The sequence below is a fragment of the Pezoporus wallicus genome, unplaced genomic scaffold (genome assembly GCF_028554395.1).
Source record: "Pezoporus wallicus isolate ANWC-B61680 ecotype Strahan unplaced genomic scaffold, APGP_CSIRO_Pwel_v1 scaffold_6885, whole genome shotgun sequence".
NCBI lineage: Eukaryota > Metazoa > Chordata > Aves > Psittaciformes > Psittacidae > Pezoporus > Pezoporus wallicus.
The window spans coordinates 2,841,663-2,861,359 of NW_026638858.1; the positions used below are offsets into that span (position 1 = coordinate 2,841,663).

At 43.9% G+C, this 19,697-nt stretch overlaps 1 protein-coding gene across 1 annotated transcript in view; it reads right to left on the minus strand.

Annotated features, from left to right (window-relative positions):
* MUC2 (mucin 2, oligomeric mucus/gel-forming) overlaps positions 1-19,697 on the minus strand; it is a 51,943-nt gene that overhangs the window by 10,225 nt on the left and 22,021 nt on the right. Inside the window, exons 24-35 of the mRNA XM_057412820.1 lie at positions 18,746-18,902; positions 18,371-18,499; positions 16,255-16,402; positions 15,337-15,380; positions 14,555-14,752; positions 14,156-14,185; positions 13,275-13,772; positions 12,192-12,446; positions 10,555-11,100; positions 2,590-10,430; positions 1,284-1,458; positions 120-367 (exon numbers count right to left, since the gene is read on the minus strand). Of these exons, the coding sequence (XP_057268803.1) occupies positions 120-367; positions 1,284-1,458; positions 2,590-10,430; positions 10,555-11,100; positions 12,192-12,446; positions 13,275-13,772; positions 14,156-14,185; positions 14,555-14,752; positions 15,337-15,380; positions 16,255-16,402; positions 18,371-18,499; positions 18,746-18,902 (10,269 nt within the window). The remainder of the gene's footprint in view (positions 1-119; positions 368-1,283; positions 1,459-2,589; positions 10,431-10,554; positions 11,101-12,191; positions 12,447-13,274; positions 13,773-14,155; positions 14,186-14,554; positions 14,753-15,336; positions 15,381-16,254; positions 16,403-18,370; positions 18,500-18,745; positions 18,903-19,697) is intronic.

Genomic DNA, 19,697 nt, shown 5'->3' on the forward strand with positions numbered 1-19,697 from the left:
ATTAATTCTGAAACACAGATTTGATTTTAATTTTTTCCCCTGACATTGTGTACATAATTATCAAGTTGATGTTACACTATTATTTTAACCAAGAAATCAAACGTAGCATTTTCCAATACCTCTACTTGCAGAGTATTTTGTTTGACTGTTGCTATGCGCACTTCCTGAGTCTCATGTCTCACAATGAGTGTTCGAGGACAGGAGACTACATCCCGTACATCACAATTGTAGTTATCAATGTAAACACCAAAGTTGTCAACTTTCTTATCAATCTCTTCCACAAGGACGTATGTACAATTCCCTTGATAGCTGTAGTACAGTCCATCGAAAGTCATGTAATGCGGGTCTCCCCAGCCAATGCAGTAGCCTACAGAAACATACAGCTAGGTTAGCTCCTTATGGCAACATACAGAATTAGGCCAGACTACAAACAAAATCTGTAGGGATTCATCTCATGTAACTTTAAGCATTTTTAAAGTGTGTATGTCAATGCATGAGCTCGTTATCTAGAACACATAAATAATAGAGGAAAACAGGCATTTTCAGGGCACAGTTCATCTGACATTTCTGACAATGGAGAATAGGATTAACTTCATCCTAGACATACCTTTACAGATAGCCTGACTAAGTTCATCTAGTTCCAACCCTCCTGCCACAGGCAGGGACACCTTCCACTATATCAGGTTGCTCAAAGACCTGTCCAACCTGGCCTTGAACACGTCCAGGGATGGGGCAGCCACAGCTTTTCTGGGCAACCCGTTCTAGTGCCTCACCACCTTCACAGTGAAGAACTTCTTCCTAATATCTAATTTGAATCTATCCTCTTTCAGTTTAAAGCCATTCCCCTTTTTCTTATCACTACCTGCTTTTATAAAAAATCCCTCTCCTGCCTTCTTGTAGGTGTCATTTGATGCAGGCCAGGATACGGTTGGCTTTCTGGGCTGCAAGTGCACATTGTGCTGAGCCTCTCATCAAACAACACTCCCAAGTATATGTAGGCTTCTAGCCTTTAGATAGATGTCGGCATCTGGATATTTACATCCTGCCTTGGGAGACCAATTACTTCTCCTAACACAATAATTATATAGAAATTACGGCATATAAGTAAAAGCCCTCAGTAGCTAAAAAGAATCATTGAAGCACTGCAAATAGTCCAACACTAGAAGTCTGAGGGCCACAACCTTGTGTGATACTTATCCCCTAATAAAAAAACCACTGTTGCTCTTGACACTAGCATTGTTGCCACAGACAATGACAAAATATTCAACAAAATATATACTTACAATCACATTCCCAGTGCCAACAGCATCCATCCTCATCAATGACTTGTACAGGAGAAAGCCCATTGGCACATGTAGGTTTAGGAGGTGGATTACAGATTATGGGAACCACCTGGATTACATCATCTTCTATGCATATAGCCTTAGTGCAGTTGCAGAGCCACCATGATTCACCTGGCTGTGTTTGGAAAGAGAGTATTTGATGGAAGAGGGAGAGAAACCTTATGGTCAAATTACCAGCAGTTATGCCTGAAAATCTTTTGCAGTATTTAAAATGTCATATTTTTATTGACAATTTTTTTCCCACCAGAAGTCTGAAAATGGGAAGTGCAGCAGGCAGTACAAAGGCCTGCAGGATGAACTAGCACTACTGAGAGCTGCTGATTGAAAAGCGTTACTTATAAAAGTCAAACCAGTAACCTCAAGTGGGAATTGCCTTTTTTAGTTTCGGGTATCTAAAAGTTAAATGTCTGATATAATTTCATCATCTAGACTCCCTTTCTAAGCCAGTATCAGTGAAAGATACTGATCCAGATCCATGATGAATATATAAGCAATCCCCTTCCGTGAATGCCTCGAACAGATTAAGAGCTAAAGACACAGTGAACACCAATTATTTGGGAGGTAATGCCTAAGGTTATTACATTCATGCATTGTGATTGTATGCATTTTGTCTATCTTCTACCAGTTTTTCAGCCATGTGTAATATTGTATACTAAGCAAATTGATAAACATCTAAGCTGTGAGGAGGCTTTAAAAATGTACAAGACATTAGCTTGTCTGTGTCAGAAGTGGAGGGTTCGAAAAACCTCAGAACCCTGAGTCAAATGTCATTAGCATTTGAATGCGCTGATCTGTTTCATAGTACTCTCCTGAAACCAGATTATGACCCAGTATGACTCATTCTAAACACAGACTACTTCAGCCCTCTGGTTCCTTGTTGGGCTGCACTGTAAACACATAAACAACTTTTACCCACTCTAGACTTATTCAAAAGCAGAAATAAAAAAGATAGTTTAGCACCACTTTGCTCTTGTTTACCTCTTCATCAAAGCTATCCTAAATAGGAACACAGAACTGTTACCTACGTCCCTGAAAAATCTTTTTAAAACTATACTTGAAGAACTAATAGCAGTATACAAGCTATCAAACTGAATATCATTGGAAATCATGCTGATACACAAAAAAAAAAAATAAATAAATAGAATGGATTAAAACTTGTTCTTCTTTCCAGATTAATACATTCTCTATATGTTATTAACATAGAAATTACGTGGTTAGTCTCCATCCACAGCAGAAATCTACTCACCGCGTAAGATTCGTTAGGTAAAATAGAACAATTTTTTCCAGGAGTGCTTGGTGGTAGACTTAGAGTTGAACTCGAAGCACTGAATTTAGTAACTGTACTGTATGTAGAGCTTCCTGGAATGGTGACTGCACTTGAGGTAGCAATTGGAACAGACATACTAGTTGAGCCAGAGGAAAGAATTCCAGAGGTGGTGGTGGTTGCAGTGATTGTGGTAAAATTACTAGAGGTAGTTCCTGAAGTCATGGTAAAAGACTCTGTTGGAGTTGTACCAGAGGTGGTGACTGACATGGGACTTGATACGGATGACTGAGGTACAGTAATGCTGGCTGTAGGCTTTGCAGAAGATAGCCCCACAGTTGTTGCTGTGTTGATAGCAGTAGATCTTACTAAAGTAGCGTAAACTGCAGTGCTTGACAGGGGGCTACCAGTTCCTGTTACTGTCGGGGTGCTGAAGGGAAACAGTTCGGAAGTTGTGGGGCCTGAAGTGGTACTTTTGGTGGTCAATCCTGTTTCAGGGACTCCAGACGTGGTGGCTGTCACTGGGGTTGTTGATACCGGAGGTGATGATACAGTAGTGCTGGTTGAAGGCTCTGGCATGGGTGATTCTGAACTTGTGATGGTGGTAACAGCTGATCTTGTTAATGTACTGCTAGTTGCAGTTGTTGTCAAAGGACCAGAAGTCTCTGTTACCACTGTGGTAGGGGCGGGAGGAGGTCCTGAAGGTGTGGGGCTTGATATGGTTTTTTGGGTGGTCGAACCAGTTTCAGAGACGCCAGATGTGGTGGCTATCACTGGGGTTGTTGATACCAGTGGTGGTGATACAGTAGTGCTGGTTGTAGGCTGTGGCGTAGGTGATCCTGGAGTTGTGGTGCTTATGGTGGTTGTAGGTGATGTTCTCGTCGGGCTCCCTGTCCCAGTGGACGTGGTCTTGTGGCTCGATGTTTCCGTTACAATTGTGGTGCTGTGTTGAGTGGTTCCTGAAGGTGTGAGGCTTGGTGTAGTGGTTTTGGTGGTCAATCCTGTTTCAGTGACTCCAGACGTGGTGGCTGTCACTGGGGTTGTTGATACTGGGGGTGGTGATACAGTAGTGCTTGTTGTAGGCTCTGGCATGGGTGATCCTGGACTTGTGGTGCTTATGGTGGTTGTAGGTGATGTGCTTGTGGGGCTCCCTGTCCCAGTGGACATGGTCTCATGGCTCGATGTTTCTATTACAATTGTGGTGATGTGTTGAGGGGTTCCTGATGGTGTGGGTCTTGCTGTGGTGGTTTTGGTGGTTGATCCTGTTCCAGTGACTCCAGACATGGTGGCTGTCACTGGAGTTGCTGATAGCAAGGGAGGTGACACAGTAGTGCTTGTTGTAGGCTCAGGCATGGGTGATCCTGAAGTTGTGGTGCTTATGGTGTTTGTAGGTGACGTGCTTGTGGGGTTCCCTGTCCCAGTGGACGTGGTCTTGTGGCTCGAGGTTTCCGTTACAATTGTGGTGCTGTGTTGAGGGGTTCCTGAGGGTGTGGGGCTTGGTGTAGTGGTTTTGGTGGTCAATCCTGATTCAGTGACTCCAGACGTGGTGGCTGTCACAGAGGTTGTAGGTACCAGTGGTGGTGATACAGTAGTGCTGGTTATAGGCTCAGGCATGGGTGATCCTGAAGTTGTGGTGCTTATGGTAGTTGTAGGTGATGTGCTTGTGGGGCTTCCTGTCCCAGTGGACATGGTCTCATGGCTCGATGTTTCAGTTAGGATTGTGGTGCTGTGGCGAGGGGTTCCTGAGTGTGTGGGTCCTGATGTGGTGGTTTTGGTGGTCGATCCTGTTTCAGTGACTCCAGAAGTGGTGGCTGTCACAGAGATTGTAGGTACCGGTGTCTGTGATATGGTAGTGCTTGTAGTACGCTCTGGTGTGGGTGATCCTGGAGTTGTGGTGGTGGTAACAGGTGATCTTGTTAACATACTGCTAGTTGCAGTTGGTGTCAAAGGACGAGATGTCTCTGTTACCACTGTGGTAGTGGGGGCAGGAGGTCCTGAGGGTGTTGGGCTTGATATGGTAGTCTTGGCGGTCAATCCTATTTCAGTGACATAAGATGTGGTGGCTGTCACTGGGGTTGTTGATAAGGGTGGTGGTGATACAGTAGTGCTACTTGTAGGCTCTGGCGTGGGTGATCCTGAACTTGTGATGGTGGTAACAGTTGATCTTGCTGATGTACTGCTAGTTGCAGTTGTTGTCAAAGGACCAGATGTCTCTGTTACCTCTGTGGTAGTGGTGGGAGGAGGTCCCGAGGGTGTGGGGCTTGATATGGTGGTTTTGGTGGTCAATTCTGATTCAGTGACTTCAGATGTGGTGGCTGTCACAGAGGTTGTAGGCACCAGTGGTGGTGATACAGTAGTGCTGGTTGTAGGCTGTGGCGTGGGTGATCCTGGAGTTGTGGTGCTTATGGTGGTTGTAGGTGATGTGCTTGAGGGGCTCCCTGTCCCAGTGGACACGGTCTCGTGGCTCGATGTTTCCATTATGACTGCGGTGCTATGCTGAGGGGTTCCTGAGGGTGTGGGTCTTGATGTGGTGGTTTTGGTAATCAATCCTGTTTCAGTGACTCCAGACGTGGTGGCTGTCACAGAGGTTGTAGGTACCAGGGGAGGTGATACAGTAGTGCTGGTTATAGGCTCAGGCATGGGTGATTCTGAAGTTTTGGTGCTTATGGTGCTTGTAGGTGATGTGCTTGTGGGGCTCCCTGTCCCAGTGGACGTGGTCTCGTGGCTTGATGTTTCAGTTACGATTGTGGTGCTGTGGCGAGGGGTTCCTGAGGGTGTGGGGCTTGATGTGGCAGTTTTGGTGGTCAATCCTGTTTCAATGACTCCAGACGTGGTGGCTGTCACAGAGGTTGTAGGTACCGGTGTCTGTGATACAGTAGTGCTTGTAGTAGGCTCTGGTGTGGGTGATCCTGGAGTTGTGGTGGTGGTAACAGGTGATCTTGTTAACATACTGCTAGTTGCAGTTGGTGTCAAAGGACGAGATATCTCTGTTACCACTGTGGTAGTGGCGGGAGGAGGTCCTGAGGGTGTGGGGCTTGATGTGGTGGTTTTGGTGGTCAATCCTGATTCAGTGACTCCAGACGTGGTGGCTGTCACAGAGGTTGTAGGTACCAGGGGAGGTGATACAGTAGTGCTGGTTATAGGCTCAGGCATGGGTGATTCTGAAGTTTTGGTGCTTATGGTGCTTGTAGGTGATGTGCTTGTAGGGCTCCCTGTCCCGGTGGACGTGGTCTCGTGGCTCGATGTTACAGTTACGATTGTGGTGCTGTGGCGAGGGGTTCCTGAGGGTGTAGGGCTTGATGTGGTGGGTTTGGTGGTCAATCCTGTTTCAGTGACTCCAGACGTGGTGGCTGTCACAGAGATTGTAGGTACCGGTGTCTGTGATACAGTAGTGCTTGTAGTACGCTCTGGTGTGGGTGATCCTGGAGTTGTGGTGGTGGTAACAGGTGATCTTGTTAACATACTGCTAGTTGCAGTTGGTGTCAAAGGACGAGATATCTCTGTTACCACTGTGGTAGTGGGGGCAGGAAGTCCTGAGGGTGTTGGGCTTGATATGGTAGTCTTGGCGGTCAATCCTATTTCAGTGACACCAGATGTGGTGGCTGTCACTGGGGTTGTTGATAAGGGTGGTGGTGATACAGTAGTGCTACTTGTAGGCTCTGGCGTGGGTGATCCTGAACTTGTGATGGTGGTAACAGTTGATCTTGCTGATGTACTGCTAGTTGCAGTTGTTGTCAAAGGACCAGATGTCTCTGTTACCACTGTGGTAGTGGTGGGAGGAGGTCTTGAGGGTGTGGGGCTTGATATGGTGGTTTTGGTGGTCAATTCTGATTCAGTGACTTCAGATGTGGTGGCTGTCACAGAGGTTGTAGGCACCAGTGGTGGTGATACAGTAGTGCTGGTTGTAGGCTGTGGCGTGGGTGATCCTGGAGTTGTGGTGCTTATGGTGGTTGTAGGTGATGTGCTTGAGGGGCTCCCTGTCCCAGTGGACACGGTCTCGTGGCTCGATGTTTCCATTACGATTGCGGTGCTATGCTGAGGGGTTCCTGAGGGTGTGGGTCTTGATGTGGTGGTTTTGGTGGTCAATCCTGTTCCAGTGACTCCAGACATGGTGGCTGTCATTGGGGTTGCTGATACCAGGGGAGGTGTTACAGTAGTGCTGGTTATAGGCTCAGGCATGGGTGATCCTGAAGTTTTGGTGCTTATGGTGCTTGTAGGTGATGTGCTTGTGGGGCTCCCTGTCCCAGTGGACGTGGTCTCGTGGCTTGATGTTTCAGTTATGATTGTGGTGCTGTGGCGAGGGGTTCCTGAGGGTGTAGGGCTTGATGTGGTGGTTTTGGTGGTCAATCCTGTTTCAATGACCACAGATGTGGTGGCTGTCACAGAGATTGTAGGTACCGGTGTCTGTGATACAGTAGTGCTTGTAGTAGGCTCTGGTGTGGGTGATCCTGGAGTTGTGGTGGTGGTAACAGGTGATCTTGTTAACATACTGCTAGTTGCAGTTGGTGTCAAAGGACTAGATGTCTCTGTTACCACTGTGGTAGTGGGGGCAGGAGGTCCTGAGGGTTTTGGGCTTGATATGGTAGTCTTGGCGGTCAATCCCATTTCAGTGACACCAGATGGGGTGGCTGTCACTGGGGTTGTTGATAAGGGTGGTGGTGATACAGTAGTGCTACTTGTAGGCTCTGGCGTGGGTGATCCTGAACTTGTGATGGTGGTAACAGTTGATCTTGCTGATGTACTGCTAGTTGCAATTGTTTTCAAAGGACCAGATGTCTCTGTTACCACTGTGGTAGTGGTGGGAGGAGGTCCTGAGGGTGTGGGGCTTGATATGGTTGTTTTGGTGGTCAATCCTGTTTCAGTGACTCCAGACGTGGTGGCTATCACTGGGGTTGTAGGCACCAGTGGTGGTGATACAGTAGTGCTGGTTGTAGGATGTGGCGTGGGTGATCCTGGAGTTGTGGTGCTTATGGTGGTTGTAGGTGATGTGCTTGTGGGGATCCCTGTCCCAGTGGACATGGTCTCATGGCTCGATGTTTCCATTACAATTGTGGTGCTGTGTCGAGGGGTTCCTGAGGGTGTGGGTCTTGATGTGGTGCTTTTGGTGGTCGATCCTGTTTCAGTGACTCCAGACGTTATGGCTGTCATTGGGGTTACTGATACCAGGGGTTGTGATACAGTAGTGCCGGTTATAGGCTCTGGTGTGGGTGATCCTGGAGTTGTGGTGCTTATGGTGGTTGTAGGTGATGTCCTTGTGGGGCTCCCCGTGCCAGTGGAGGTGGTCTCATGGCTCAATGTTTCTGTTACAATTGTGGTGGTAGGTTGAGGGGTTCCTGATGGTGTGAGTATTGCTGTGGTGGTTTTGGTGGTCGATCCTGTTCCAGTGACTGCAGACGTGGTGGCTGTCACTGGCGTTGCTGATACCGGAGGAGGTGATACAGTAGTGCTAGTTGTAGGCTCAGCCATGGGTGATCCTGAAATTGTGATGGTGCTAACAGTTGATCTTGCTGATGTACTGGTAGTTACAGTTGGTGTCAAAGGACCAGATGTCTCTGTTACCACTGTGGTAGTGGAGATAGGAGGTCCTGAAGGTGTGGGTCTTGATATGGTTGTTTTGGTGGTCAATCCTGTTTCAGTGACTCCAGACGTGGTGGCTATCACTGGGGTTGTAGGCACCAGTGGTGGTGATACAGTAGTGCTGGTTGTAGGATGTGGCGTGGGTGATCCTGGAGTTGTGGTGCTTATGGTGGTTGTAGGTGATGTGCTTGTGGGGATCCCTGTCCCAGTGGACATGGTCTCATGGCTCGATGTTTCCGTTACAATTGTGGTGCTGTGTCGAGGGGTTCCTGAGGGTGTGGGTCTTGATGTGGTGCTTTTGGTGGTCGATCCTGTTTCAGCGACTCCAGACGTTACGGCTGTCATTGGGGTTACTGATACCAGGGGTTGTGATACAGTAGTGCCGGTTATAGGCTCTGGTGTGGGTGATCCTGGAGTTGTGGTGCTTATGGTGGTTGTAGGTGATGTGCTTGTGGGGCTCCCCGTCCCAGTGGAGGTGGTCTCATGGCTCGATGTTTCTGTTACAATTGTGGTGGTAGGTTGAGGGGTTCCTGATGGTGTGAGTATTGCTGTGGTGGTTTTGGTGGTCGATCCTGTTCCAGTGACTGCAGACGTGGTGGCTGTCACTGGCGTTGCTGATACCGGAGGAGGTGATACAGTAGTGCTAGTTGTAGGCTCAGCCATGGGTGATCCTGAAATTGTGATGGTGCTAACAGTTGATCTTGCTGATGTACTGGTAGTTACAGTTGGTGTCAAAGGACTAGATGTCTCTGTTACCACTGTGGTAGTGGAGATAGGAGGTCCTGAAGGTGTGGGTCTTGATATGGTGGTTTTGGTGGTCAGTCCTGGTTCAGAGACACTGGATGTGGTGGCTGTCACTGGGGTTGTTGATACCGGCGGTGGTGATACAGTAGTGCTAGTTATAGGCTCTGGCATGGGTGATCCTGGAATTGTAGTGCTTATGGTGGTTGTAGGTGATGTGCTTGTGGGGCTCCTCGTCCCAGCGGAGGTGGTCTCATGGCTCGATGTTGCCATTATAATTGTGGTGCTGTGTTGAGGGGTTCCTGAGGGTGTGGGGCTTGATGTGGTGGTTTTGGTGGTCCATTCTGTTACAGTGACTCCAGATGTGGTGGCCGTCACAGAGGTTGTAGGTACCAGTGGTGGTGATACAGTAGTGCTGGTTATAGGCTCAGGCATGGGTGATCCTGAAGTTGTGGTGCTTATGGTGGTTGTAGGTGATGTGCTTGTGGGGCTCCCTGTCCCGGTGGACGTGGTCTCGTGGCTCGATGTTTCAGTTACGATTGTGGTGCTGTGGCGAGGGGTTCCTGAGGGTGTGGGGACTGATGTGGTGGTTTTGGTAGTCAATCCTGTTTCAGTGACTCCAGACGTGGTGGCTGTCACAGAGATTGTAGGTACCGGTGTCTGTGATACAGTAGTGCTTGTAGTAGGCTCTGGTGTGGGTGATCCTGGAGTTGTGGTGGTGGTAACAGGTGATCTTGTTAACATACTGCTAGTTGCAGTTGGTGTCAAAGGACTAGATGTCTCTGTTACCACTGTGGTAGTGGGGGCAGGAGGTCCTGAGGGTGTTGGGCTTGATATGGTAGTCTTGGCGGTCAATCCTATTTCAGTGACACCAGATGTGGTGGCTGTCACTGGGGTTGTTGATAAGGGTGGTGGTGATACAGTAGTGCTACTTGTAGGCTCTGGCGTGGGTGATCCTGAACTTGTGATGGTGGTAACAGTTGATCTTGCTGATGTACTGCTAGCTGCAGTTGTTGTCAAAGGACCAGATGTCTCTGTTACCTCTGTGGTAGTGGTGGGAGGAGGTCCTGAGGGTGTGGGGCTTGATATGGTGGTTTTGGTGGTCAATTCTGATTCAGTGATTTCAGATGTGGTGGCTGTCACAGAGGTTGTAGGCACCAGTGGTGGTGATACAGTACTGCTTGTTGTAGGCTGTGGCGTGGGTGATCCTGGAGTTGTGGTGCTTATGGTGGTTGTAGGTGATGTGCTTGAGGGGCTCCCTGTCCCAGTGGACACGGTCTCGTGGCTCGATGTTTCCATTACGACTGCGGTGCTATGCTGAGGGGTTCCTGAGGGTGTGGGTCTTGATGTGGTGGTTTTGGTGGTTGATTCTTTTTCAGTGACTCTAGACGTGGAGGATGTCACTAGGGATGTAGGTACCGGTGGTGGTGATACAGAAGTGCTGGTTGTAGGCTTTGGTGTGGGTGATCCTGAAGTTGTGGTGCTCATGGTCGTTGTAGTTAATTCTATGAATTTTTGAAATATAAATCAATGTCACTCCTTTAGCGTGAGTATTAAAACACATATTCGGGTGGCAATAAAATGATTTTTATCACAATATAAGCAAACAAATATAAGTAATGGACCTACCTTGTCGTTCTGTAGGAGGAGCTGTTGGTGTTATGGTGATTATTTGGGGGGTTGTTGAGGTGGGAAGAATGCTTTCTGATGTCTCCTGGGTGCTGATGGTGGTGGTGGTGGGAGGCTCTGATGGTTTTGGCATGGGAGCGGTTGTTGACATAGATGGAAAGGACCCTGTGCTCATTGTGGATGAAGGAAGGGCTGTCGTGCTGCTCGTGGTGGCACTTGTGGGAATGCACTCTGGTATGTTGGGGATGCAGCAGACACTGATCTCATAATTGAGGCAGACCGGCATCAGCATTATGCCTCCTATGACCTGATCGCTGTTGTTACAGGTCAGCCCCGTGTTAACACTGCATTCCACCTTCTGCCCTAAATCCGCAATGGGAATGGTAGGGAACTTTTCTGCTCTGCATGAAATATTCTCTGCTTTCACACAGACCCAGGAGGGGTTGTTCTTCAGAATATTCTCAAAGGTTTCATAGTCACCACTGTTTCTGTCAGAACTATCTGGGTAACTCACATCAATCCAGTCCGTCCAGACACAGTCACATTCTGGGGGGGGGTGACACAAAAGGAAAAATCAGAGAACAGATACAGAAAGCCAGAGCACCAGCACACTCGAGGGTGGTGCCCTGTGAGTCCAATGCACACAAAGGTGCCCCTCGGGCACTGCTACACCAGTATTTAACCCTGGCGCAACAGAGTCCCTTGTGTGGACAGGCCTCTCTTTAATGGCCCAACAAAGCACACACAGGCACGTGTGTTTCCCTCACAGCTAGAGCATGTTGCTCTATTGGGCTTCTCGAGTGCAAAGACTGCGCACATAAAGGGCCACAGATGAGGTAGAGCAGGACAAAGCAGGGACTCCCACCACTCTCTAACCTTCTGTTGCCACTCACACCACCTCATTATCCCAGAGAGAAACCAAGCACTTGGTAGGGTTGTGAGCACATAGGAAGCAGGCACAGGACACCTGCTGCTGCTGAAACTTCAATGTGCTTCCCGGCAGCACACAGACAGATGGAAAACAGCAGTCATGGGAACGCTGTGAGAGTCCAGCTGCCCAGAGCACAGGTTCAAGGCAAGGGGCAATATGTGTTCCGAAACCTTTCCCCAGCGCCTCGTGGAGAAAACCTTCAAAGCTTCGTACAGACAGAACCACAGGTGAGTGGCAGCAATGGCCACAGAGGCAACACAAGAGAAGAAAGCAAAGAAACTCTGCCCAGCTCTGCCCAAACAGCACCTGGAATGATAATGCCACAAAACCAAGCTCCACTCCCACTGCACACCATGGTGCCTGCTGAGTACATTCTCTCTTGCTGAAGGATGAGGTCAAGCAGCAAAAGCAAGATTTCCCAGCAGCTCAGTACCTGTCTAAGCTGTGGGCAGAGGCACCAGCACAGAAAATACCCTCAGGGCTCTCTTCAGCCAAGGAACACAAGACTTTCTACCCAGGACACTGCACCCTCCTCACCACTAAGCCAGCCACACCAAGGGCTAACTTTGGGCACTTGTCATTTCAGGGAACACACAACAACTACTCCCATCCTTGATCCCAGACAGAAGACACAAGCTGAGGTGCTCACGAACCTTCATTTCTCCCACAGCAAGGCAACACACGAGAGCACAGACTAGACAAGTACCTGGAGGTGGTGTGGTGGTGGTGTATGTTGGCGTGGGTGTGGATGTGCTCGCAGTAGTTAGGGTAAGTGTTGATGTGGCAGGAACGGTTGCTGATGTCCCCGCAGTGCTGCTGGTGGTGGTGCTGGGGGGCGTCGTGGTGCTGGGGGGCATCAAGGTGCTGGCAGTGCTACTGGGAGGCTCTGATGGTGTTGGCATGGGAGTGGTTGTCGACAGGGGTGGAAAAGACCCTGTGCTCATTGCGGATGAGGGTCTTCCTATTATAAATAGTGGTGATAGAGAAAACAGGTAAGTTACAAAAGACCTGAGTGGGACATAATGTGCATTGAAAAGAAATGATGTGTTAGGGAGGTGCCACTGACCTATATCTGTCACCCCACTCTTACCACTGTAAAGTTCTGTTTCTCTAGTCCTTCTAGTCTGGCCCTAGAAGCAAACTAATTCAAAATTACTGCGCAGACAAGGTCATGGCAATGTTTTTCTCGCATTTTTGAATTAATAAGTCGCACATTACACATTGCCCCTGTGTTTTTTCTAGAGATACTGCTGTAATGTTCTTCTCAGTAAGCAAAATTACCTAATAATAGGTAAGACTATGAGGAGGAGTTAGGCTGTGTGAAGCTTTCTATCCCTGGCTTACTACTTGGAACATCTTGCTATGTCATGAAGTAATAATTAAGAGGGGAAGCTGTAGTCTGGGAAGGAAGTATGCATAAGAATATGTTCCAGTCTAATTGTCATGTCATTTCCCTGCTGTGCAATGCCAGCCTGATGAAGGGTATTTACAGAGTACTAGCAAACTTTAGCATTGCTAGAGGGAAAACAGAAGGAGAAATAGAAGGAATTCTGCCAAGCTCCTCCCAGATAATGCCTAGAATGATGGTACTCTAAATCAAGGCCTAGCCTAGTCTCACACAATGGGACCTTCTGGAAGTCTCTAGCAGGAGGAGAGACACCCAGACCAGCATAAATAAGACTTCCTGCCAGCTCAGGATGTGCTATGAAAATGACATGCCTTTGGTAACCGACAGCCCTGTATTTCTACTATACAAAGCAAGAGTAGAGAATATTGGTCTGTTAAATACCTGGAGAGGTTGGAGTTACTGGGGTGGTAACCGACGGTGTGAATTCGCTTGTGATTGTTGAGGTGGGTATGGATGTGGTGGTAATTGTTGTTGGCTGCCTGGCTGTACTGGTGATGGGTACTGTTGTGCTAGTGGTGGTTGCAGTTGCAGTTTGTGTTGGATGCCGTGTACTTGTAGTCTCACAAGAAATTTCATGCCACTCACAACAATTTACCCTGATTTCATAATTATAACAAAGTTGCCAAATAGTTGCATCTTGCTCCTCATTTTTACAGATTAGTCCATATGTAACATTACACTCCACTTTCTGGCCAAGTTCCTCTAAACTAACATCTGGATTATCTTTAGCCCTGCATTCAATATTTTCAGGAGCTTCACATATTTTGTTTCCATATTGATTTCTTATTGCATCGTAGGTTTCATAGTCACCACCATCCTCTTCAGGTTTACTAACATCAAACCACTCAGTCCAATTACAGATTAAACCAAAGCATGGAGCTGCAAGAAAAGAGAGATTCAGCATTGAGCTTACAGAGAACATTCTGTGAAGTTTGATTTTGTATTCTACTTCATAAGAGACTAGAGCAACCCATTGCAACTAGTAATTTTTCAAAATGAGAAAATATTTCTTTCTGTAGAGAAAAAGAGCTCTACAGTTTGTTCTATATTACGAGGTTTTTCAATAGGAAGATTAATATCAAAATAAAATCACCAAGCAGAGGCCTTTGAAAGTCATCTCTCTACACTTACTGTACTTTTGCAATTAAAAAATTTCTTTTTTTGTTTTATACATATTTTTCCTATAGTGGCTATCTTCAATTTATTTCTAATTTAAGCATTCTTTTGACATTTTTTAACGTAGTTTTCTATTTAAAACTTACTTGTAGTTATTGGAGGGCTTGTAGTGGTAACTGAAATAGAAAAAAATTAGAGTACATCATCTGCAAAGTTAGAAAAACTATAATAGTAGTTTTAAATATCCTAATTATATTTTTTTTTGCAGACACTACTGATAAAACTTCTTCTATCTCAGCAGGGTTTTGAAATGTTAACGGGTTTTTCAGAATTAGGAAGGCACAATCTACATTTATAGTTACAATTTCTTCCATTTAAAGTAAATTAACTCAGTGTTTTAAAAATCTTAGTGTGCAGTGATAAAACTATTCATAAGTATTGCTCCATTTGTGTCAACTATGAGGCCATATACTTGTACTTCTATCTTTAAAGAATTTTACTTAAAGAAAATAATTTTTAGATGTACATCTCTGTTGAAGTTTTACCTGTGGTGGTTAGAGTACTGGTAGGAAAGGAGGTTGAAATGGTTGTAGGTGAAGTAGATGTCGGGCAAGGATAAGTACTTCCAACAACTATAGAACCATTTTCTGCACAAACGTATGTGATGCATATGTTACCATCCTGTATTTGTGCCACAATTTCACCCACTTCATAACTTGTTCCGTTGATGACACAAGGACATCCTGCAAGAAACAGCTTTACTGTGCAATTTGTCTACTACTTGGTAAGAGACAAAGCCTCTTATTATTTATGGACAAGTAAGCACTTACATGATTCAGGCATGCTCTTTTCAGATCTATATGTGGAGCTTAGATCTAATACATGGCACTAATTTATTTTGACATTTAGAGGAACATTAAAACATTAAATAAAGCCCTGCATAAAACACTTGGAAGAACAGAGTTACAAACCAGGTCTTAAAATGTTCTTCAAGAAATAACAACTGCAGTTTACCATCTCACGCTTTTCTACAATAATACATGTTCTCTAGAACATGTAGAAATATTCATTTCACTCTTGTAGTGAAATCCATTAGTTTGGATATGGGACACTGGGAGAAAGAATAAAGGGAAGTGAGAAGAAGTTTGAACAAGAAATACTAACAGCAAGGTTTAACAAAAGTGCTGCCCAATTTTCTTTGGCCACAACTTTCTTGCACTGAAAAAGAATTATTCCAAACCTGTACTAAGTCTTTTGTAGAGACAGATGTAGCAGCTCCATCCATTTTTTTTTTCATTAACTTGTAGAAAAATTAAATGTTATTTACCTGGGATTGGTGTACACTGTATAGATCCTGAGGGACCACAGACACTAAAAGCAAAATTTTCAAATATTAACATATTGCAGATGTTTTATGGCACCTGTTAGCAGAGCCAAGACCATAGAATTGTAGAAATTTGTCATTTAATCTTTATTCATCCTACAGGATATTTTTCTGGGTGTAATATTTTCCAATATTACCTATCATTATTTCATTTAAATTAAGTCATCACTTTCATTCTTTAAGTACATCTTAAAATTATCATGAATCGCTATGTGTTGCAAGTTGCAATACTGCAATATTAGCAACTGCTTTTCAGGGCAGCGAACTTATAGATAGATAAGGGGTGTTTTGTGTGTCTACGGTCACCATGTAGAGTCATAGATGTCACTGCTATCATTAGTAAGGTTCTAGGGGTAAGCAGTTAAGACTCAGCTATCTCTTTCAGGGCTAAAAAATTTCAGGTTACAGTGAATCTGAAATCCCAGTTTTAAGTGAGAATGCAAGGCAGAGTAGGCCCTCTCTACTAAGAGAGAGCAATGAGAATCAAAACGTTATAGAGACACATCCAGGTTTCATGTCATTAATTTTTTTAGGACACTTAAATATACTACTGCAATCATTAACACACCTATTATAATGACACTATCAATTTGAAATATGGATTATTATGGGTTTGGAAAATTACGAATGAAAAGTTTATAATATATACGTACGGTAATTGCCCCATTTTTTGAATCTAAATCTCAACTGGAATAGTTGGCATTGATGCTATTACTTGTACAGATAAATACTAGAATATTCCAGCTCTTCAGTTGAACTTGCATCTCTATTTGCTTGAAGCCCAGCTAAGTAAATGAGGGCCTCAGCATACATAAATTCTTTCCTAAAATACTGCAAAAATTCTGCAATTTTTTTATTTACCATTTTGTACAGTTCTCTTCTGTGGTTATTTCATGCCCAGGAGGAACATGAGTTCCATTGATGTAACACCAACATTGATCTTCAGTCACACATTCCTTTGTCTCTTCATTATAAACAGGCTTGTCATCAGGGCATCTGGGATAGCAACCTGTTGATGACAAGCAGAGCAGTATGCAGGATGAAGAAAAAGTATAAAGAATTAACTCAATGATAGGATATCTTCTGAAGGTAAATGATTCTCACTGAATAAAGCATAGCTAATAAAACAGAAAATTTCCAATTCAAATTAAACCTTAGACAGTAAGTCTTTCCAAAAGACATCAAAAAATTCTTACTGATAATACTGGGGTGAGGAGGATTAAATCAGAGCTTAGTCAAGAAAACTAGAGAAGTTGTTTTTTTCCTAGTTTGAGATCTTGGAAAAATCCCTAATTTATATTAATTTCTATGGGCAGCTAGTAATTTTAAGACAAAGAAATACCCCCATTTTTCTACAGATATTGAAATGTCATCACTGTATCAATAATAATTCAGTAAAGAATATGGAAGTGGATTCATTAACAAACAAGTTTTTCACTACATTTATTGGAACACTAGACATTGCTTATGCACCTTCAATAGATCAGGTATCTCCATCCCAAACAGATAATTTATCTGCATTTTTGTGCACCCTTGCCCAGTGACCTAAACCCCAGTTGAAACGGATTAATTGTATGTCAATTCTCATTGCATTTTTCATGTAAATACATTTAAAAAAATATTCTATCCTGCTTCCAAATAAACTTTTGTAAAATCCAATGCTTAATTGCATAAATTCTATTTATCGTAGAATTATAGAAAGGTTAGGGTTGGAAGGGACCTTAAAGCTCATCTAGTTCCAACCCCCTGCCACAGGCAGGCATACCTTCCACTAGCAAAGGTTTCTCAAAGCCCCATCCAACCTGGCCTTGAACACAGCCAGGGGTGAATCCAGGGAAGATCCACAACTTCTCTGGTCAACCTGTTCCAGTGTCTCAAATAGCCTATGAATTTAACGACCAACTAATTAACTGATATTTAAAAGTTGCTTCATACTCTTAGACAGTATTAAAGAAGCTGTAACAAAAGTAAATGTGCTCTATATTTCCACTGGAAAAAAAAATATAGAAAGATAATTGGATATCTAATGATCTGCCTTCTGACACTTTCCAAATCCTTCTAATAATCTAAAATAATCTATTTCAAAACATGGAATTACGTTTTTTTTAAAAAAAAAGAAAAATATGTTTTGGTTAGGGTTTTTCAGGGTTTTTTGTTTGTTTGTTTTGTTACCAGCAGTTCAAGGATTAAAGTAACATGTAAAGTAACTACAGGAATTTCTTTATGATCTCTGAACTGCAGACAACTGCTTCCAGTCCAGATCAAAAAGACTGTGAGGCCAAAAAAGTCGCTGTTTTCTCCAACTTTATCATGTGGTAAAACAGATGATATTTGTAAAGCCATTCACATTATTGGATCATTGCAGTCCCCTAACATAAGATTCTTCTTCAGTTACCAAACAAAATGACTTTCACATACTAATATATCTAAATATGGAGGTAGCCACCAGTAGCCCTCTGAAATCAACTAAAGATGGAGGTAGCCCCCAGTAGCCCTCTGACAACATATAACAGCATCGGTGTGTCTGATATCAAATATATTTTCCTTTTAAAGATAAGAGGATGCTGCACATTAATAAAGTCAAGATGGATTTGATTCATAAAGAATGATGAGGTTAAAACCCCCTAGATATCAGTAACTTGCTTCTTTACCATGTAAAAGGTTTCTTTCTCTTGAAATGCCCTTATGATGGGATGCAAAATAACAATGGTGTAATAATCTTGCATATTTAAGGATATTATCCAAGCAGAGACCTAGTTTTATGGCTACCAGGAATGTAACGATCATCCACTGATGTTAATACATAACAAATTACATTGTATGAAACATTTATATAAGACTGGAGATAAATTCTATATAACAGATACAGAAATATTTATGAAGCTGATTCGTCAAGATGATGGACTATTCCATCATTATCACACGGTACCTGAACAAATGTATATGAAATAAAATACAAAAATGTCAAGGAATTTACCTTCCAGGTATGGTATTGAAAAGTTGGTGCTGACATTATTAATTATCCTGCAAGTCATGATATTAGCGCCACAAGGCTCATAGTGCCAGTCACACTCATTACGAGGGTTGTAGTAGTCACAAAATATCGCTGAAGAGAAAAAAAAAGAGAAGCTGGATAAAAGTGTAGTTGCCAGACTGCAGCTCTGATCAGATCTTTAAAGGTACAATCTAAATGAATCTACATGTTAAGCTAACAAAATTTCTTTTGAGGTATAGGACCTGGACTTTCTGCTATTAAACTTAGGATACATAAAATTTTATATTATTAATGATTTATTTGATAGGTTTCCTGACAGCAGCCAGAAAGATAAAGTTGTGTTTGATTGTTACTCACGGCATATATCAGGAGTTCTCCAGAAAACACAGGCCTGGTGCTTGGTACATTCTTGAGCATATGCAGCAACTGCAGAACAGAAGCACTCACAATCTCCACCACTGTCACAAGAGCAAGCATCATGAACACAAGCTTCGTAGAAAGGAATTGGGTCCACCTGACGGGGAAAGAAATGATGCCCCAGCTCATCTCCAAATTAGTTTTCAAACTAGTAAGCTTGAAAGATCTCCTGAGATATGGGAATTGAGCTGGGCAGTAATGAGACTGTTTCTAAGAACTACCAAATCACAAAGATTATAGGCTTCCAGCTGCTTAATATATTTCGGATAATAATTTGGATAACACAGTACTTTCATAATTTGCTATGACTGAAAAAATTAGAGTCCTTGTCTGTGCCCACATTTTTTAACAGAGTTACATTTTACTGCTCTCAAAACCAAGTTTGTTTAATGCCAATGAAGTCTAACCTTCCAATAAGCTTTGCCAACCAAGTGGTGACTAATAACAGAAAGACATATTAGCAAAATACTTTTTGTTTGGGACTGCAAGAAGAGTAACTTAGTCTGGATTATAGCTGCTAAAGGAATCAACATAGAAACACATATTAAGTTAATTAAATTAGTAATTCTTTGTGACTTTTCCACTGTGAGTTAAGAAGAAACTGTTTTTAATATGACCATACTTAGGAAAGAGACAAGAAGTAGAGGGCACTGCTCCCTGTGCACTGTAGTCTGGAGGCTGTTGGCTTGACATGGCATATGAGAATTTGAGGCACATTACCAGTGGCAAAGCTAGTAAATGACTAAACTGTACAATGTCAGTCGTTTCCAACCTGGATTCCTTCTGTGGGTTGAATTTAACAAGCAGCAGTGGTCTCTCCAACAGCCACCTTTCAAGCATAGTATGTTGCTTCTGTCAGAAGAGGGGTCTGATGATTACAAGACCTTTCAGA